The 20,301-nt window shown below is 35.2% G+C and overlaps 1 protein-coding gene across 9 annotated transcripts in view; it reads right to left on the bottom strand.

The window, feature by feature from the left end:
• Window positions 1-6,340: 6,340 nt before the first annotated feature.
• Window positions 6,341-20,301, bottom strand: part of RAB27B (RAB27B, member RAS oncogene family) — a 205,445-nt gene continuing 191,484 nt past the window's right edge. For all 9 annotated transcript variants that reach the window (XM_074279402.1, XM_074279405.1, XM_074279401.1 and 6 more), the window contains 3 exons: window positions 18,436-18,539; window positions 14,058-14,181; window positions 6,341-13,034 (listed from right to left, as the gene is read on the bottom strand). In XM_074279402.1, the coding sequence (XP_074135503.1) occupies window positions 12,845-13,034; window positions 14,058-14,181; window positions 18,436-18,539 (418 nt within the window). In that variant the 3' untranslated portion in view covers window positions 6,341-12,844. The remainder of the gene's footprint in view (window positions 13,035-14,057; window positions 14,182-18,435; window positions 18,540-20,301) is intronic.

The raw sequence follows: 20,301 nt of genomic DNA, 5'->3' as shown, positions 1-20,301 counted from the left end.
TTATGGGAGCTCCAGACTTTGAAAGACTCCTTATTATGATGGCCTCTGTTTCTGAACGATTTACAATTTAATATATCTAAAAAACATAGTCTAAATGAGAATGTTAATTTGCTGCTGTCTCTGATCTTCCAAAGGTTACCCAGGGGTGGCTTCTATAAAGAAATTTCCTCTGCTTGGTGGGAAGAGAATGCTCGGAGCAGTCAGACAAGCATTTGAGGAACAGCACTCCTTCCCCAGTGCTGGGATTTTACCATCCTGAACTAATAGGGAAATTTGCTTCTTCCCCATGGAAAAACACTTCATTCTCTTTTCAGACTTGGTGTACTGGATGTAAAATAGAACCTTGCATATTATAATTGCAAATTACTGCAGTTTGTTTTCATTTGATATGGGAGATGATCCTCTTACAATGGTAAAAGGAAATTTGGTTGGCCATAAGCCTCCAAGCCACCAAGAAATGACACCCTGAGAATGGGATATTTTGGTTGAGGACCAGGGAACACTGGGGCCTACTAAAGGACCATTAAATAAATTTCTGTGCTACCATATTCTGCTGCATTACTTAGAATCAGGATTGCAACTTGAATGCCTGATGGGTCAAGGATTGTCAACTTCATTTTGTAAATAATTGTTCTTGGTAGGGATGACATCAAATGAAAAAGGTGATAGCATATATTTAACTCAGATTTAAAAAAAATCTTTAAGAACTAGAATGTGTCTAATAAGAAATGTTTTTTCCCCCCATTGCATAGTTCATTATAAAAGGAGATAGTATAAGATAGGGGATTAGGAGACAGAAGATCTGGATTCAGAACCCAGCTCATTCACTTACTCTATTGGACCTATTGGGTCAACTAAATTCAGGCCTCAGAGACTAAGTTTCACACTACAAATAAAGAAACTAAGTGTTTTCTGGCTATAATTTCTATGTGTTCCACCAAAATGTTACTAATTTTTTTGATTTGTAAAATGAAGGTGGAATAGGTGGGTTGAGTTATTTCCTAAACTGCAAATCTGAACCTGTCACTCCTGCTTAAAATGTAAAATATCAAATGGATGGAGACACTGTGTTAAAATTAATTTTAGAACCAGTTCTTTCATATACTAATAGCCCATGTCAAGGATTTCTGCCCCCCGGTGCCAGCCCTGGCCCTGGCATCTTTCTACCTTTACCCTTACTTCCAAACCCCACAATAAACCTCTTTTATCAATCTAGGTTTTTGGGTCTGTAAATTCCTTTACAGAGGACTCTTATGCTGTTACTAGACCTCCTTTAACTCTGTATCCTTGCGCTGAATCCAAAGGGGTTGCAGGGGAGCTCTATTCGACTCTCTGTATCCCAAACCTGACACTAGACCTCAATTAAACGTAATTTCATTTAGATACTCCTTATCTAATTCTCATCATTGTCGATACATAATATTATATTTCAAATATATTCAGTTAAGAGATCATCAGTTTGACTTAACCAGTGACTTCCAGCTGAATTCTGTTTTCTAAGGTTTCATAGTAAAAGACACAGCTTTAACTTGTTGGAATCTTGATTTCACTCTCCACATTCATTTTATTTTACTATGTAAAAATACTGGGCCTAGATTAGTGGTTTGAAATGGATATAGGTACTTTAATATATCCTATGAACTGAAAGCAATTAGATGGTACTTCAATTCCCTTGAGAAAATGAGCAGCAATTTCTTTTTTTAGAATTAGGCTAATATAAACAGGATTGATCCAGAACTGCATTTTAAATTTTATAGTAGCAAAAGAAGGGCTATAAATTGGACATGCTTCTCCTGCATCATATTTTTCAAGATTGCCTTTTTTAAAAAGGAAATTATTTTAAATATTTAAAAATTGTTATGTCTACATAAAACAGATTTTTTTTATCTGAAAAAATTTTGACAGGTCTTACAGAAACTGTTTTATACTTGAGCATAGCATAGAGAACATTTTATTGGCATGAAGGACTATACTTTATCCTTTCCCTACTAACCACCCTCAAAGTAAAGAATTGCAATCAGTATTTTGCAAAGTCAAATTTAGGTTGGGACTAGGAAAGTTTATATGGTTTTTAAAATTTCATTGGTGATGCACATTTTAACATACAGAAAAGTCATTCTGCTGACATTATATATTGTCAATTGAAAAAAAATTGTTTTTGCCTGAACTTATACTTTTCTTTGGTATAATTAATTTCCAATAAGGAAATTGCCTCTTCCAATGCAGCCCATTCTCTGCAATATAAAGTCTTGGAGAGGTTGCTGAGGACACTGAGAGGGTGAGTAACTTAGCTGAGATCACTCAGCCAGTAGGATTCAGTGGTGGCCCTTAAGTACTGTCTTCCTGATTGCGGTTAGCTTTCTACTTATAGCAATGTTTAAATTGTAGGAAATGTTCTATTTAAAGATTAACATAATCCTATACTAATTTATAGATTTTTTTTGTTGTTGTTGTTGTACAGTCATTTCCAACAATTTATGACCTCATTTAGAGTTTTCTTGGCAAAGCCCCTGGAGTGGTTTGCCATTTCCTTCTGCAGCTCATTTTACACATGGAGAAATTGAGACAGACAGGATTAAGTGACTTGCCCAGGATCCCACAGGTAGCAGGTATCTGAGGCTAGATTTCAGGAAGATGGGTTTTTATTGATCCAGGTGTGATACTTTGTGCACTATGGCGCCACCTAGCTGCCCTCTACTTATAGTCACTTCCTTATAACAGGCAACAGGATACTCTTTAAAACAAAGTTTGTGTGCATGTGTTTTTGGGTGTTCACACTGCTGTAGTCTCTTCATCATGGCTGGTACTTCTTGAAGAGGACCAATGACAGCAGGAGCACGATGTTTTGACTAGCACAAGACAGAACAATGACAAGATGTACATATGCACTCTTATGCACTTTCTTTCCTTTGCCTTCTTTCTTCTGCTTATCCTGGAGTACAAGGCTGCTGAAAAAAGTTGCAATGTATAATTGTGAATAGGGATTGGATCTCTAAAGACCTGGGTTCAAGCCTCCCCACTGACTCACAGCCTGTATGATCCTGAACAAATCATTTAACCTTTAAATATTCCAGGATAAGAATATAAATGTCTAAATAGTTCCAGATTCAGCAATATAATGATCCAAAACAATTCCAAAAGACTAATGATGAAAAACTCTATCCACCTGTAGAGAAATATTGATGTTGTCTGAACAGAGTATACTATTTAACCTCTCTCCCTCTAGTCCCCTCCTTCCTTCCTTCCCCCCTTCCTCCCTTCCTCCCTTCCTCCCTTCCTCCCTTCCTTCCTTCCTTCCTTCCTTCCTTCCTTCCTTCCTTCCTTCCTTCCTTCCTTCCTTCCTTCCTTCCTTCCTTCCTTCCTTCCTTCCTTCCTTCCTTCCTTCCTTCCTTCCTTCCTTCCTTCCTTCCTTCCTTCCTTCCTTCCTTCCTTCCTTCCCTCTTTCCTTCCTTCCTTCCTTTCTTCCCTCCTTCCTTCCTTCCCTCCTTCCTTCCCTCTCTCCTTCCCTCCCTTCCTCCCTCCCTTCCTTCCCTTCTACTTCTTCCCTATTTTCCCCCTTTCTTTTTCTCAAAATGACTACTGGAAATGTTTTACATAATTGCACATATATAAATTTTATCACATTACTTAATATTTTAGGGAGAGAGAAGGATATAACTTGGAACTCAAAACTTTTAAAGAAGAAAAAAAAACCCAAATGGTAAGACTTGTTTTGACATGTAATTAGGGTGATATTATTTTAAAAATAAGTACTTGGATATCTGCATTGACAGAGGTAATTTCTACATGGAAAGTTTCTTTGTGAATGAAAGTATAGTTCTGCAACAATTGGCTGCTCATAATAGCTGAGTGGTAGGTGCTACTATCCTCACCTTTTTACAGATAAGGAAACTGAAGCAGACAGGTTAAGTGTCTTGCCCAGGGCAATTGGCTTTCAAATGTCAGAGGAAGGATTTGAATTCTGGTATTCCTGGCTCCAAATCAAGCATTCTATTACTGCCCCACTTAGCTACCTTTACTGGGGAAGAGGACCTGGGTATGTCATTTTGCCAAGGTGAAAGAAATTTATCAGAGTTCTGTATATATAAAGCATGCGACTATCAATAAACATAGTCTACCTTTTGATCAAAAAATAAAATTTCTACTGAAAAGTGGGCTCAATTCTGGTTTGTCTTATGCATTCTCTGTTTCTGTTTCTTGACCTGTAGAGTAATCCAAAGAGAACACATAAAGATGAGTTAAGCCTATCTTTACAAAGGTCTGTACCACAAAGTGTTCCCATCTACAGCCAGACTTACATTCATGTATGTGACATTTACTTTATTTTGTTTCTTGGGCTGTAGACAACTAAACAATTATTTGAAGCTACCAGAAACCAGATTGTCACAAAAGAGTATTACAAAAGAGTTATGTATATCACTCTGAAGTCTACCATTTCTCCTTCTTTGTTTGTTGAAGAATATATTCAGTTACTTTTTAAAATTTTTTTACATCTGTACTCACACTTTCAATTTACAAGATCATAGATTCAGAAAGAAGAGATTTTAAAGATCATTTAGCTCAATCCCCACATTTTACATCTGAAGAAATTTTCTCCATGATAATACCAGAAGTCATAATACCTTCAATCAACATACCTATGAATTTAATAACCTATGTGTACCATGGTGAAATACAGAATGCCTATTTTTTTATGGACAGAGATTTAATGTCAGGATGCTCTATTTCTTAGCATCGGTACATTTCTGACTATTTCAAGCAGTTAACACTGCAGTGACTTACATTGCATTAATTAAGATGGAATCAGGGGAGAAAATACATATTCCTGGCAGTGAAGAATAATCTGATTGCTGCTGTGTGTATGTATACACACATATATACCAAAAATTCATTATTGTTCAATTGTTTGAATCATGCCTAATTCTTGTGACCCCATTTGGGGTTTTCTTGGCAAAGATACTGAAATGATTTGCCATTTTCTTCTCCCGCTCATTTTACAGATGAGCAAACTGAGGCAAACAGAGTTAAGAGACTTAGCCAGGGACATACAACTTGGAACTATCTGAGGTCAGATTTGAACTGAGGTTTTCTGATTCCAGGTCTGATGTTTTTTATCCACTGCACTAATTATATGTACACTTCTATATTGACTATACAACAATATATTTTAGTTATGTGTATATGTATACATACATATATAAATATATATTTAGATGTGCATATATTACCTATGCCATGTGTGTATGTTCATTCATGTCACACATGTGCATGCATGTATAGATGCATACATGTGTTTATATATCATTATATAGCTTTATCAAATCAACTATACTGCTTGCTTCCACTTTTACCCTTTTTGGATAATGATAGTTCTTTTGGCTAATTGTACCTTATTAATTTCTGGGAGAAAAGAGCCAGTTTCATGAAAATGAGCACTACAATGGGGCAATCAAAAGTAAATTTTAAAACATGGAACAAGTTTTCTAGCAAAGGCCATACTTTAACAACCCACCTACTTTCTTTAACCTCTTCACTGATCTCCCTGCCAAGTGTTTCTGTATCCTAGCCAACTGATCATATAATTGCCAAAGTGATTTCCATGAAGTGCAAATCTTGACAATGTCATGCACCCCTCCCCAACTCCATAAACTATACTTACTCCTAATCACCTTTCAGATCAAATAATAAAAGCCCTCTTCTTAGCCTTCTCTGGCCCCTTGCTTCATAAACATTACTCCTTTTCACCCTATAGTCCAATCATACACTAGTCTATTTGCAGTTTCTCACACCTTACACTCCATTTCCCATCCCACTCCTTTGCATAGTCATTTCTTATGACTGAATTCTTTTCCACCACACTGAATCCCAGGATTCTTTTAAGATTTAGGTTAATGGTTACTTTATACAAGAGGATTAGCTTTCTCTCTAAATTTACTTCGTACCTCTTCTGTATATATCTATCAGGAGTGTGTGTGTGTGTTTGTGTGTGTGTGTGTGTGTGTGTGTGTGTGTGTGTGTGTGTGTTGTCTAATTAGAATGTAAGCACCTCAAAGGAACTTGTTTTCTTTTTGTGAGTTTTTTTTGCTTGTTTTTTTTTAATAGCTGATGCTTAACACAGTGCTCTGCATTTAATGTTTAATATATGCTTATTGGTTGATTTATTTTTCATGAATAATAAGATGATATGGATATGAATTCAGTAGTTTGGTGGGTCCCAAGAAGGTTCTATCACTAATGGGATGAAGTTGCAATTTTATCCTTTCTCATTAATTGTCTTATACCACTCATTTATTCCCAACTTGACCTTGGGAATATGCTTTCTCTAGGTACTCAACACAACTGGTAAAAATGCATTTTTATTTGAAAAGTGCAGAAACAATCACAGGATACAGTCCTTGACCATATTATTCAAATCCAGACACCAGTGATTCATTGGACAATTTTTTTTAAGCCACAGAAACTTTGGTACAATAAAATGATGTGTCAGGCACCACAATCTACTGAGGGGCATATAGAGAGAAAATGTCATGTTAAAGGTTTAAATTACATTCATAATACCAATACAAAACATCTATGGACTTTTGAAGACTGACATAAAACAAGAAAACAAGGCACAAGATAACTCAACATCAGGGAAACGTTATCTAAGAGTAAATTGGGGAAATAGCAAAACACTTGACTTTTAACAGTCAAAACAATGGTTATCTTTAAAACATAATAGAGTAGGACAAATTAGTTTTCATAAATAATTTCAGATACAACCTTACATGGATAAATTCACAAAAAGCCCTATTATACAATGAGTTTCACCACATTGGCATTTACTTTTAAAGTAATGTAATCCGCAGCCTTGAAGGAAGTACATTAAGAAATAAAAGATGAAGGAGAGCTCATCTCTTTTATTTTGCAGTACTAGAAAAGAAGTATACACAGATCAAATGAGGAGGCAAGGTTGGTAGCCTCTCTAAAAGTACTAAAGTTTCCATTCAAGTGATTTTATTTTCCTTATCTGGCCATTTTTCACACATTAATGGTTGAATTCATGACTATTGTCCTTTACTACCCTCAGGGTCTAGAAGAATTGGGTTCATGTCCCATTTTTGACACATACTGGCTATGTGATCCAGTTAACACTGAGTATCTTAAAGTTCAAGTGCCATGGCAACTCTAAATTGCAAAAGAATTGAAAATCTGCATTAGTCGGGGGAATTTACACCCTGAGAGTTCTCTACACCTGTGAAGCCTCAGGTATGTGTACATGAGAGTAGAGATGGCCTGGATTGTCCTTAGCATTCAAAATAGACTTTAAAATAGCCCATAGTATAACTGAAAAGAAAGCTTAAACACATTGTTTTGCCACCAGGATAAATAGCTTTTTGCCTCGGCTAACAGCAATTAATAAGGACAACAGCCACTCTGTACAATAAAATAATCATTAAGAACAGAAACCTCAGCTCATGTTCAATCTATTCCTGGGATATTAGAATACATGGGGGTGATGGGTCATTGCCAATATCCTTCAGCTGAGTAAAGGAAAACAGAGATTAACCCTTGGAACTTATCTAATCATTTTGCAGTTAAGAAAACAGATGTGATTTGCCAAATGACCAGCCAGTTAGTGGCAGGGAAGATCTCCAACTTGTCCAATGCCCTATCTATTGAACTATTCTTCCTGAGAAACAAAATTTTAAAAATTCTACTAAAATGTGACTTATTTGGAAATTTCTTCTCAAAATATCATTGTTAGAATCATCCTATTATTCAGTCTCACAGCTACAAAATTGAGTTTTTTTATAACTTTTTATTCAAATAGGAAGGTGGAAAAAATACACCTATCTTTGAACATGAACATCACTGAAAAAAGTCTTTGGAATGCTATTCCTCAAGTCCCTCAAGAATGTTATTGAAAAGAAAAACATCATTCACATAGAATAAAAGAAATATTCTCCAAATTCAACAAACTGCAAATCCAGTAGTGAAATACCTCTTTTGTTCGTACATCTCACTCCACCCTTCCCCCATTAAATAGTTATCTGGGGAAGAAAAGTGATTGATAAATAGTTTCCATAAATCTGTTATAAAATAGTTATCTGGCAATGTCTTTTATTCTACATAGAATTAATTTCTTAAACATAGCTCTTTTTAGCCCTAAACATATATACTTAAACAAAATGTCTCTTTATTCATCTCTGGCCACACAAATATAATCCCAAATTTTATTGTTTCCACAAAGAGTGCTAAGGCAGTAAGATAAATAAAAATCTGTACAGCAAACATCTCTTTCTAGGCTGTCATACTAGATCATTGTTTTTTCATGGTTTCATCAAACATCTGAATTCCTTTCAACTAGCAGACAATACCCTCCATCCAGTGACCGTTCAAGCTATTCTTTAGCATTCTTCCCTTTTCCCTGCCTCACATATGCAGACATCATCTTTTATAAAATCTAAGAAGGAAATAAAATCTGTAATGTATTCCTAAGTGATCTCTTTAGTTATTATAGATTCTCTTGAAAATGGAAAAGCTTTCCCAAAAGACACAACCTAGATTTAAAAAAAATTGATTCCATAAACAATCCAAAGTTAGAAATGAAAGATGATTTTCTTGATGGATAAATCCAACACTCAGACTTTCTTCGATCAGAGGACAAAATTTTTCCCTAGATCAAGAATCTGAAATGCCTACTGCATTTATATCTTGAGTTTTATATCACATCCCTCTCTCCAAAAAGCTTTATGGATATTCTATGTCTTAGATTTCATACCTTCTATGTGAAATGCATGCATAAGTAACCAGAGATATAGAAGAGTTATCTGGCCTTTGTGATTATTGAGCATGCTGGAGAGCAGAACTCATACCTCTTAATCATTGATAAAATGAAGCACTCATTACATAATTTTGTCCCATGAATTTCTTGGAGCTTCCTTGTGGGACTTAACTTTTTTTTGACAACTTATTTCAAGGCCTGGTCAAGCAATACTAAGTCCTTCCAAATTCAAGGGAATTTTAAGTACAAAGAGACATTTGGCTAATTATTCAATTATTATTCAGAATTTTAAAATACTCTTTGATTCACAGAAAAAATATTAAGTGCTTCTCCACAGTTGGCTTCCCTCTTGCAAAGATCAAAAATAAGAATTCTCCCTATGAAGTGCTTATTCCAAACCTTACCAAAGCATTCCAAATGGATACTCTGGCAATACAAGCCAGTGTACTTAGTTGAATTGCTATGTTTCAGTGGCTGTGCTTTTATCATTCAACTAACACAGTTCTTCTGATCAGGTTGTGATTAATGTATTCAGAGTTAATATCCTTGCTCAAACATATTTGAAAACAATAATCTTTATTTTTATTTGTTTGTTTGTTTGGGGGTTTTGGGTAATAGGAAATAGCCAACACCCTAACATGAAAGCAGGATGATTTAGATTGCTGATTATCTACACAAAGTTCCCCAAATAGCTTTGTTTGGCGACTGACTGCTCAGAGTCCTTCGTGGTACAGAAAGTATTCTGGACTTCTGACTGCTAATCCACAATAGTTTACTATTCCCAAAATGGAGAAAAAGAGAATTTGCAATCCAATTCTGCTCAACCCATTTTCACAAAAGGCCTTGCCATTTAAAGGATAGTTCTTACTTTAATTATGGAGAGCACATTTAACTGATCAGAATTTTATTAGCAAAGAAATTAAGATTGGAAATTTCAGCAAGATGGATTTATGACAGGTGGGCTTGGTAAGGATCTATGACAGGTTGGAGTTACTGTCGAGAGTTCTGTAACCTTGTAAGAAACTTGTAAGAGAGTTGTAAGAGAGGCTGCCCAGTAGTACAGTATTACTAAAAATATACCATGTAGCTGAAGCTAATTTTGGTCACAGTGGTATATGAGGCACCAGGTAAGAGCAACACAAACATTGATACTGCAGATTCCCCACAGAGATGATTTCTACACCGAAAAAAAGAGCTTCACACGCTTTTTGGACAATTCCAACAACACAAAAATCTAATCAGAGACATTGAAAGAAAAAAATAAAGAACCAAACCAAAAAAACATTGCCTTGGTGACTAAGAAACACTTGACTGCCTAGGGATTTTAAAGAGGCTGGAATTCCATGTTGGTTTACTTTTTTCCCCCAAACACAAGGTTATGTTTCTGCTTTAAGGAATTCTTCAAAATAGTGTCTCTAGAGGAAAAAAAAGTCTACATTCACTGGTGCCAAAATAAAATGAAGGAATGAGGGAGGGACAGAATTGCAAATCAAAAGAGCATTGTGTGTGTGTGTATGTGTGTGTGTGTGTGTGTGTGTGTGTGTGTGTGTGTGTGTATACACTAAAGAGGATGCTACAAACAGAAGTTGAAATTATAGTTTTAAATTATTCATCATAGTTTGGTCCTTTGCAAAGACTGCCCACACCACAGCCATCTGCCCACGTCCTTCCTTCCCTCCTCTGATCTCCTACTCCAAGTTTGGGTCCAAAAGTTTTATTGGTATATTGAACCTCCACTCCATTCCCTAACTATCAGAGAATAGTGTTTGGCACAAAGACCCCCCAAACTTACGTGGCCATATGGGGACTATGAATAAAAATAGACATAAAATCAAATATAATTGCATGCACAGCTTTTTTAGACCTTATGAAAGCTGACTATTCTCTATCAGTAATGCAGGGGCAAAAAATAAAAATTGAAAACCACAAGCATAAAAGGAAATGGGAATGGCTACAGAAGATACTGTAAGTAGGATGCAGAATACTGTTTTTGTCTGAGAGAATGAAGAGAGTAATCATTATCTTTTCTCCTTTCCCACCCTTATGATTTTCAGAAGAATACAAAATGTCATGGGGAAAGCTCATCTGAAGAAGGAAGATGGACAATGCATTAAAAAAGCTAAGTAATGATGTGAGAAACTAGAAAAGAGTGAGAGAAATTGGTAGAAGCTGGGAATGAAAAGTAGAATTTCATCAGTAGATCAATATTTAAATATTTCCCAGCAGATACCATTGGTTTTATTTTAATCTTGTTCTACCCCAAAGACAGGAAGACAAACGCTCTCTTGGAAGACAATAATAGTGGTGGTAAACTGAGGTTAGGGTAGGATGAGCTAGAGTGAAATCCTGAAGGAAATGAGGGACATTAGGAAAGATGGGACTTAAGATGATAATATTACATAGACAGCTCTTGAGGAGTCTTCATTTGCTCATGTGCCTTATGAGCAGCAGGAATGAGAAATCCTTTTCAAAAGGTTATCTTCTCTTGACAGAAAGAAAAAAAAAGGTTAAAGATCTTTATTAAATAAAGGAATATATTCATCAGGTACCTAATTCATAGTTAAGAGTGACTAGACTATTGTATAAATAATGAGGTTCCTTGGGAAAGTTTTAATGTGTTTATTTATCATGACCTTATAATATCATTACTGTGGATTAAATCTTATAATAGCTTAGCCATAAAGATAAATCAGTCCCTGTGAAACAGTGGTGGGATGAATTCAACTTTAGTAAGTTTCATTCTCCCTTCTTCAAATGTGTCTTTGCATTTTCCTAAAAATAAAAGCATGGGTTAAAAGTAAATATTGAACTAAATCATGATATGGCCTTCATAGCCTTACTGAACATTTGCAAATTCAGAGGGAACCAAGCAAAGACCTTTTGTTTTTCAGGAGTTCTGGATCAAATGAGTTGGAATGGCATTTTTGACAAAAAGGACCAAGTGGCAGAAAAAGTATGGTTCAGGATGTTTGTGACTTTTCTAATTCTCTTCAAAAAAATCAGTTTTTACTTTTGAAGAAAACAAGTCAAAATATTTCACTGTTTCATTCTACAAAGAACAGTATGGATGAGATTTAATTACAGTATTCTGAGAACAAGAAACTTCATGTGTCTGGGTAACATTTAGTGGAAAAAATAAAATGTGCTGCTGAGTGAACACTATGTTGCCTCTAGATCTTTCACTGGAAATGGAAGAACCTAGAATTCTCACTGTCACCCCCAAAGGTAACATCAACATCAACTTGAACATGCATGAAGTCTGGTTATTATGCTCTCTCAGCAAGCTGCAACTTATGCTTCTCCTTTTAGTACCTGCTAGTGTCAAACTTTTTTGCCCTTTTGAGGGTTGCTTATTTTGCCTATATGTCATCCTCTCTAGTCTAGTTATTTTCTACCTGCCATTTACTAGGAACACAGAATTGGCATTATCACATAATTCCCTGGATTTAATCAAAAGTTAGATGTTCATCCTTCCTGTCACCTTATCAGTAATTTAGTAGGGCAAGCTACATACTGTATGCCTATAATAAGGTCATTTTTAATGAACCCCAGAGAATTCTTTACTTGCAGATTTTCTTCAGCTAATACATTATTACCAATGCAAACACAAAAGTATGAATCATTAGTATCAATATAAGTGAAAACAATCTTAGAAATGCCCTTTTTCATGTTCTTCTTCAGCAATTAATTTATTATTCCTCTTTCATATAAAAAAGTGATCTCCTTTCTTTCTGATTTTAGCTCCATAACATTTTCATTTTCTTATTGGAGGATTTCAATGCTTCTTTTAAAATTAAAAAAAAAAACACAACAAAATAACCAAAAAATCGACTGAATGTCCCTGATGAAAAGATTATGTTGGGAAAATTCAGACTCAGAACTCTTGGGCCTTATAGCTCCTAGTTCAGTCCCACTGAACATCAATGATCATGGTGATGTTTAAAAATTCATTCTCTGGAAGAAAAGAAAAGAAAATGTATCTGTGCAAGGCCCACTCATCAATTATGTGGCTTGTCAACCATTTTCTGATCAACTGTTTGGGTGAGATTCTCGATTCTCAGTTTGAAAAGGTGAAGTCTAGCAAGCACATTTTTTTTCGGCTGGTTTCTCTCCCTCAAGCTTCCCTGAATTTCCTCCATTGGCCGCATCGGGGACTTGTGACTTCTCCACACACTGCTCCATGCGCTTCATTATTAAGTCCAGAAGTGTGTCCACAGGTTTCTCCACATTCTGCCCTGTTGCTGCACTTGTTTCAAAATAGGGTATGCTGCCAGTAACAATAACAGACAACAGATACTCATGAGAGGTGGGAGAAAGTCATCATAAGCTTCCAACAGGTAATACAGTCATATAATTTTATTTTAAAGATTCAGGAACAGTTAGAAAATACTGATAGATCTTTTGCCTGATAGGTTGGGAAATATCATCTTGGTTTCCCACAGGAAGAGAAAAAGACCACAACAATATCATCATTGCTGCCATCTTTCTCTTCTTAAATATATTAAAATGATATTAGAACTATAGCGAAGAGCTAATATCTAATTTTTATAAAGCACATAAAGGTTTGCAAAGTGCTTTTACATATTTTATCAACTGAGATCCTCAGAATTATCTCTATGAGGAAATACTATTATTGCCTCCATTTTATAATTGAACAAACTGAGGCAAACAGATGTTAAGTGGCTTGTCATAGATAATATTACTAGTGTTTGTGGCAGGATTTGAATTTGGGTCTTCCTGACTCCAAAGCTAGCACTTTATTCACCATACTATTTGTCTAGCTTCAAGATCCACGGCTGGGCTAGAGTCCAGCTCTTTCATTTTACAGCTGAGGAAACTGAGAGTAGGGAGGGGAATGCTAATTTGTACAAGTGGTAGAGACAGATTTCAAATCAAAGTTTAATGATCCTCAATCTGGAGGTTATTGAATGTGTCTGTTCTAAGAAATTTTCAGGCTAGCTAGGTATTAGGATACCCCTATCTCAAAGCTTTCCTACCTATACTCTTTAATGGTTAACCATGATAAATTTATCCATTAAACAAAACCCCAATGATTCAAAAAGGAGGATTTGATATCAGAGAATCAGATTAGTTACAGACCAGACTGGGGCTGCCTCTTCTGTCTGTTCCTAGAGCTCCTCTAGAAATCTTACAATAGTGAAGGAGTTCCTCTTCATACACTCCACTAGTGAGTATTAACTCATGTATCAGGGATCCCAAGGAAGAGCTCTAATCTTGGTTCTTATACCAGAGCCAGAAAGATGGGGTGAATTTTCAGTTACAGTCTTACCCATATTTGTCTGCAAGATCTCGGGCTTGCCGTTCATTGACTTCCCTCTGGTCTGAAAGATCTGCCTTGTTGCCAATTAATACTATATCTGGATTTTCACAATATGCATTAGCTTGCAATTGGCCTTGGAAAGAAAGCAGATAAGATCAACATCAATCACATGTGACTGCTTATTTTCTAAATGTTAACCAAAATAATAACCTCCAACCTACATAAATACATGAGGAAGCATACACATTCATGAACATATATACTCACACACACATATCCATATAAAGTCTGTCTGCTATTTTCTTTTGCAACTGAGCATAGTTCGGCTTTTACACTTCCTAAAAGGAAGGTATATATATAGAGATGAGATAGAAAGCTCCTTGAAGAAAGGAGCTATCTTTTACCTCTTTTTACATCCTTAGCACTAAGCAGAGTGGCTGGTACATAGTAGCACTTAATAAATGTTTGATTAATTAATCAATTAATGCCAGAGTTGTATCTGAGAGGGCTAAAATATCACACTTTATCTATACTTTTGAAAAAAATGATATCTCTCTCTCTCAGACACCATAGTGATAAAGATAAAAAGCAGATTTTCTTAGGACCCCTAAAAATGTCATAGACCACTTTGTAATCAAAGAGTGAGTTTTAACAAGGAAAATATTTCTTTCTTCTCCTCAGGAACCATTAATTAAAAATGATTTCTGATATTTTCTCAGAATTTTTGGGCTACTTTCCAATGGTAAATTTTAGGTATATAAAATATTATTTAAGCAAACTGAAAGAGTAAGCTGAGCTATGATGATTCAGAGAAAGAACTGATAAATAGAAGTATATATAGAATGATTTGTGTGTGTTTGTGTTTGTGTGTGTGTATGTGTGTATTTAAGTATAATGGTAGACTTCTTTAGGGCAGGGGGCAAGAGGAAAAAAAAGAAAAAGAAAATTATGTTATAACTTTAATTATACATTTAAAAGGAATAGTAAGCTGTATGTAATAGATTTATATCTTCACGTACAATCATCTTTTTTCTATTCTACTATGTTATCAAAATGCTTGTTTTATTTCATAAGTTCAAAATAAAATAAATAAAACTTAAACACAACAACAAAGATGTTTCAAAGTGGGCATTGTAAGACAGTAGGCAAAAAAACCACATCAGATTTTGAGTCAGACAAGTTCAAGGACTGTCTCTGCCATTGAGCAAGTTACTTTACTCCATGGCTCTCTATCCTCACCTGAAAAATAAGTAAGTTGGACCTCTGAGATTACTTCTAGCTCCAAAACAATAATTTTATTCTAAAGCCAGAGGAAAAATGAATAGATAAGCTATGATATAACTATAACAGCTCAAGATTAGGAAAAAGTTCCTAACAATTTGAGTTTTCTGAAGATTGAAAGAGCTTCATTGTAAAGGTTTTGAGTTGCCCATCACAAGAAGTCAGAAGCTGGGTAATCACTTGATAGGGATAAGGTTTAATAGGACATTTCTGTTCAGATATAGTTTAGTCTTGATGACTTCTAAATTAGTAACTCATAGATTCAAAGCTGAAAAGGATCTTGCAAGGCCATTATATGTAATCTTATCATTTTACTGATGAGCAACCTGTAAAAGGCAGATAGATGACACAGTAGATAGAGTGCTGGGTCTGGAATCAGGAGGACCTGAGTTCAAATCCAGCCTTGCTTACTAGATATGTGACTCTGGTCAAGTAAGTTAACCTCTATTTGACTTCACCCAAAATGGCTAACCATTCTACTTTCTTTATCAAGAAACTCTCGTGGATAGTATTGGTGTGATATATTCCATGGAGTCACAAAAAGCAGATGTTACTGAACAACGACAAGAACAAATCTGAGGTCCTAAGAATGTAAGTGACTTTGTAGAAAAAAATTTGACAAAATCCAACAGCTATTCCTATTAAAAAACACTGGAGATTATAGGTTTTCCTATAAGGAGTTTTCCTTAAAATGATCAGTAACATCTATTTAAAAGCAAGCATCATATGTAATAGAGATAAACTAGAACCATTCTTAATAATATCAGGAGTGAAACAAGGTTATCCACTATCATCATTACTATTCAATATTGTATTAGAAATTTTAGCTTTAGCAATAAGAGAAGAAAAATTAAAGGAATTAGGATAGCTAATAAGGAAATAAAATTATCACTCTTTGCAGAAAAACAAAATACATTAAACTTTGTTTTAAAAGAAAATGTTTTTACAGAAAAATGGTAAAATGATGACCATAATATTTAACCATTGAAGTATATAAGCTTTAACATGAGAGTTTTGGCCTTGTGGACTAAAAGCTTCTCTACTGATAATCTCAAATTCATTGAAATATTTTCTCCCAAACCTCATAAAGAAAAATTGTCCATGGTACTAACCAAATGTTGTTCTTGTGAAATATCCTCTGTAACGCATACCTCAAATCATTCCTTTGACATTATTCTAATTCTTAATTCAAGCAATCATTAAATTTGGGGAGTCATTTTCAGACATAGTTCTTTCTCATTTAATCATCTGTTCAATAAAACAGGCTTTGATTTCCATTTACACACACACACACACACACACACACACACACACAATGCCCAAGTGCTTCTCATAAAGTGGTCAGTAATTCTTAAGCTCTGCTTCAAGCCCATTTAACCAAGAAGTGCATGTAAATTTCAGGAGTAAGTGTTCCCATTCAGCATATACCCAGCTTCTTTCTCCCATGCCCTCTCCATGCTTCATGTTGTAGATGCCAGCTCAATTAGTTTAAAGAGGCACTCAAGGGCACACTAAAGAAATGGAATTAGTGGCTTTTCAATTGAGATAACTAGCCTCATAAGTACATTTGATGGCAATGCCAGAAACCTTTCTGAGAGGTCAAAAAGACAAATATGCTCTCACTGCCAGTAATGCAGCACCAATATAAATATCAGCGTCTCGGATGACCAGGGGTGATAATGTGAAACTGTTACCTACCACATCCTGTGTACCTGACATTCTGCTAGGGCAAAGTGGTAGAAGGACAAAAGTGAAAAATTCCTTGCCCTCAAGTAGTTTACCTTTTATTGGGGAAACAATATGTACACATATGAATAAATAAATATGTGCATATTTATGAATATTAATAAATATATGAATATGAACAACAGGAATAAATAAAAATCCATACAAAGTAAGTACAAATTAATGGATGACAGAGGAAGGACAAATAGCTGGAGTGATCAGAAAAGGCCTTATGTAGAGAATAAAGATGATATTTGAGCTGAATTTTGCAGGAAGTCAAGGATTCTAAGTGGCAGAGATAAGGAAGGAAAACATTTTAGGCATGGGACAGAAACAGGTGAAGAAATGGAATATTATATGTGAAGAACAGAACGTAAGACAATTTGGATTAAGAGAAGAGTACATGGAGGAATTCTTATGTAATACGTCTGGAAAGTAAGGCTAGAACCAGATTTCAAAGAGCTTAAAATAACACAACAGAGTATGAATGTAGTTATAAAGGGAATTGGAAACCATTGGAAATTTTTGGACAGAAGAGTGACATGGTCAGTCCTGTGCTTTAGGAATATCACCAAAGTAACTATCTAGGGAATGGATTGGGAGAGGGAAGAAACTAGATACAAGAGGCTAATAAAGAAGTTAATGAAATAACTCAGCTGAGAGGTGATCATGACCTGAACTAGAGTGATTGTGGTTTCAGGAGGGTATAGAGGTGAGAGGTTTTGAAGGTAGAATTAGCAAAGCTTGGCAGCTGACTGGATATGTGAAGTGAAAGAGAATGAATAATCAAAGATGACACCAAAAGAGTGAATCTGGCAACATGAAAGGATACTGTGACCTTAGACAGAAATAGTGATGTTCAGAAGTAGGGTGATTTTGAGGAAAAACGATTAAGTTATGTTTTGGATATATTGACATGAGAGGACTATATGTGATTGAAAATGTCCAATAGACAGTTGAGCCAGATAGATAGATCTGTGACTCAAAAAGAGATAATTATTAAATTCATTGGAGCTGTCAAGATTACTGACAGGGTAGACATAATGAAAGCCAGGACAAAGTCTCATAGTTATCAGGTGGGCCATGGATAATGACTCAACAAAGGGGACAGAGAGGGAGTGGCCAGACCGAAAGGATTAACATGAGAGAATTATATAAAAAAAAATCAGACAGGAAGGAAGATGCAAAAGGGAATTTTTTTTTTTTGGGGGGGGAGGAAGAAGGCTGAGAAATCCACTGGGTTTGTCAATCAAAACTCCATATTGAAAATGCATCTACATTCAACAAAGTAATGTAGTGAAATCCAGGTAAATCAGTGAAATATGCAAATTCATAAGACAGATTCTAGAGCAATCAAAGCAAGTTAGTTGGTCTGACTTACTCATCCAGTTTCTGACATTTAAGAAGCTTTGCTGACTGGTGAGGTCAAACATTAATAAGAAGCCCATAGCATCTCTGAAAAATGCTGTGGTGAGACTTCGGAATCTGTCAAAAAGCAAAGTGAAAAGTGTTAGCAACAGGAATCAATCAACAAACAATAACAATAGTTCACATTTAAGTAGTCTTTAACAATTTATATAAAGCACTTTACTGCTCAACAACCCTTCATGAGAAGCCAGGTGTTTATTTTATCAATGAATCTGCAGCTCTTCTAACTGATGCTTCTTCTACTATACCAGGTTTCCTCTTATGCCTTCTCTTATCTTTGAAATCAGATTGCAGAAATTTCCACAGGACCAGAGATGGTACACAAGGAAAGACTGTTCAAAATTTGCATTAGTTCCAAATGTAGATATAGAAAACGTTGAAACTCTTTATAAGAAAGAGTTTAAATTTGATTTTGATGACTTCCTTTGGGTTAACTTTGCTTTGGGTTAACTCCAGTTTAACTAAACTCAGGTATTCTGTGTTTGGTGATATGTTCCTCTGAAATTACCATTCATCAGATGTCATGCATTTTTGTCTTGTGAAAGGTGGCAAAGTCTAGTGGGAAAAGCTTCAAATTAGGAGACGTGTGCATATATCTATATTTACACACACACACACACACACACACATACACACACACACGTGTGTGTATATGTGTGTGTGTTCCACAGTGGGCAAAGTAAAACAAAGTAAAGCACAAGATAAAAATCTTTGTTAAATGATTGATAGAACAAATAATTGAGAATTTGGCTATGAACTCAGATTAAAAAAAAGATATTCTGGCAGAAATAAACAGAAGAAACACCTTTTTTTGCCAAGTTACATCTAAATTTGACTTCAGACTAGAGTATCTTGTCTCAGCAATGCTAAGTGTTTTTTACTAACCACTGCTTTAATAGAAAGCACAGCGCCTGACATAGAGTAAGTACTTAATAAGTGTTTATTAACTGTCCAAATAACTGATTTAATTAATCTAGTGCTTTGGATTAGTTGGAACACGGGGATGGTGGTGAATCTCACATGATTATCCTCTATGAAGATAAAGAAAGCCTATCCCAGAGATTCACCATCACTCTATTTGAATCACTAAGTAGATTTACTTGAAGGGTATGACTTTTCCTTTAAGAGCAACATGTTTTTCAAAGACATAACCACATAGAAATTATGGTGGCACACACCATGGACACAGCAATTGGATTATGTGAGACTATTGACCTTGCTTATCTACCCTACAAACACAACATATGAAATCAGCAGAAGAATTCTCAATGAAAGAATGACTAAGACTGTTCCCTGTTTTCTCCCTGCTTTGTCTCCTAGAACAGCACACAAGTGCTAAGGATACAAGACAAAACATCTCTTCCATTTGGCTGGGCTAATGTAGAGAACATCATTACTGATGGGGGCAGCATTTTCCTATTTTCATAAAATCCAAAAATGTATGGTCTGTGATAATAAAATTGACACATGAAGACTCTGAGTAGTAATTTCAAAGTGAACATAATTATTGATGAAATCTTCAAAGACCTCACAGTTTAAGATAAAAAAAGCATAAAAAATCTCAGTACCTTTTTTGACATTTATAAACCTAAATATGAGTATTTTGGATCTGTTTCAAAAACTGAATGATTTATAATATCAAAATTCTAAGGAAGGGGCAGAGAGAAGGGGAAGGGAATGTATATATAAGATCTAAGAAATGAAGGACCATTTAAAAATAAAAAGAATTAACCTTTTTAAGGCATTATCTAAGAAAATGCATTTCTGATTAAGCTTTCCATTATATTAGAATATAGATTAAGAAATGAAGTAGACCTTA

This window comes from Sminthopsis crassicaudata, chromosome 1, assembly GCF_048593235.1.
Source record: "Sminthopsis crassicaudata isolate SCR6 chromosome 1, ASM4859323v1, whole genome shotgun sequence".
Taxonomy (NCBI): Eukaryota; Metazoa; Chordata; class Mammalia; order Dasyuromorphia; family Dasyuridae; genus Sminthopsis; species Sminthopsis crassicaudata.
This window is presented reverse-complemented; position numbering and strand designations above follow the sequence as displayed.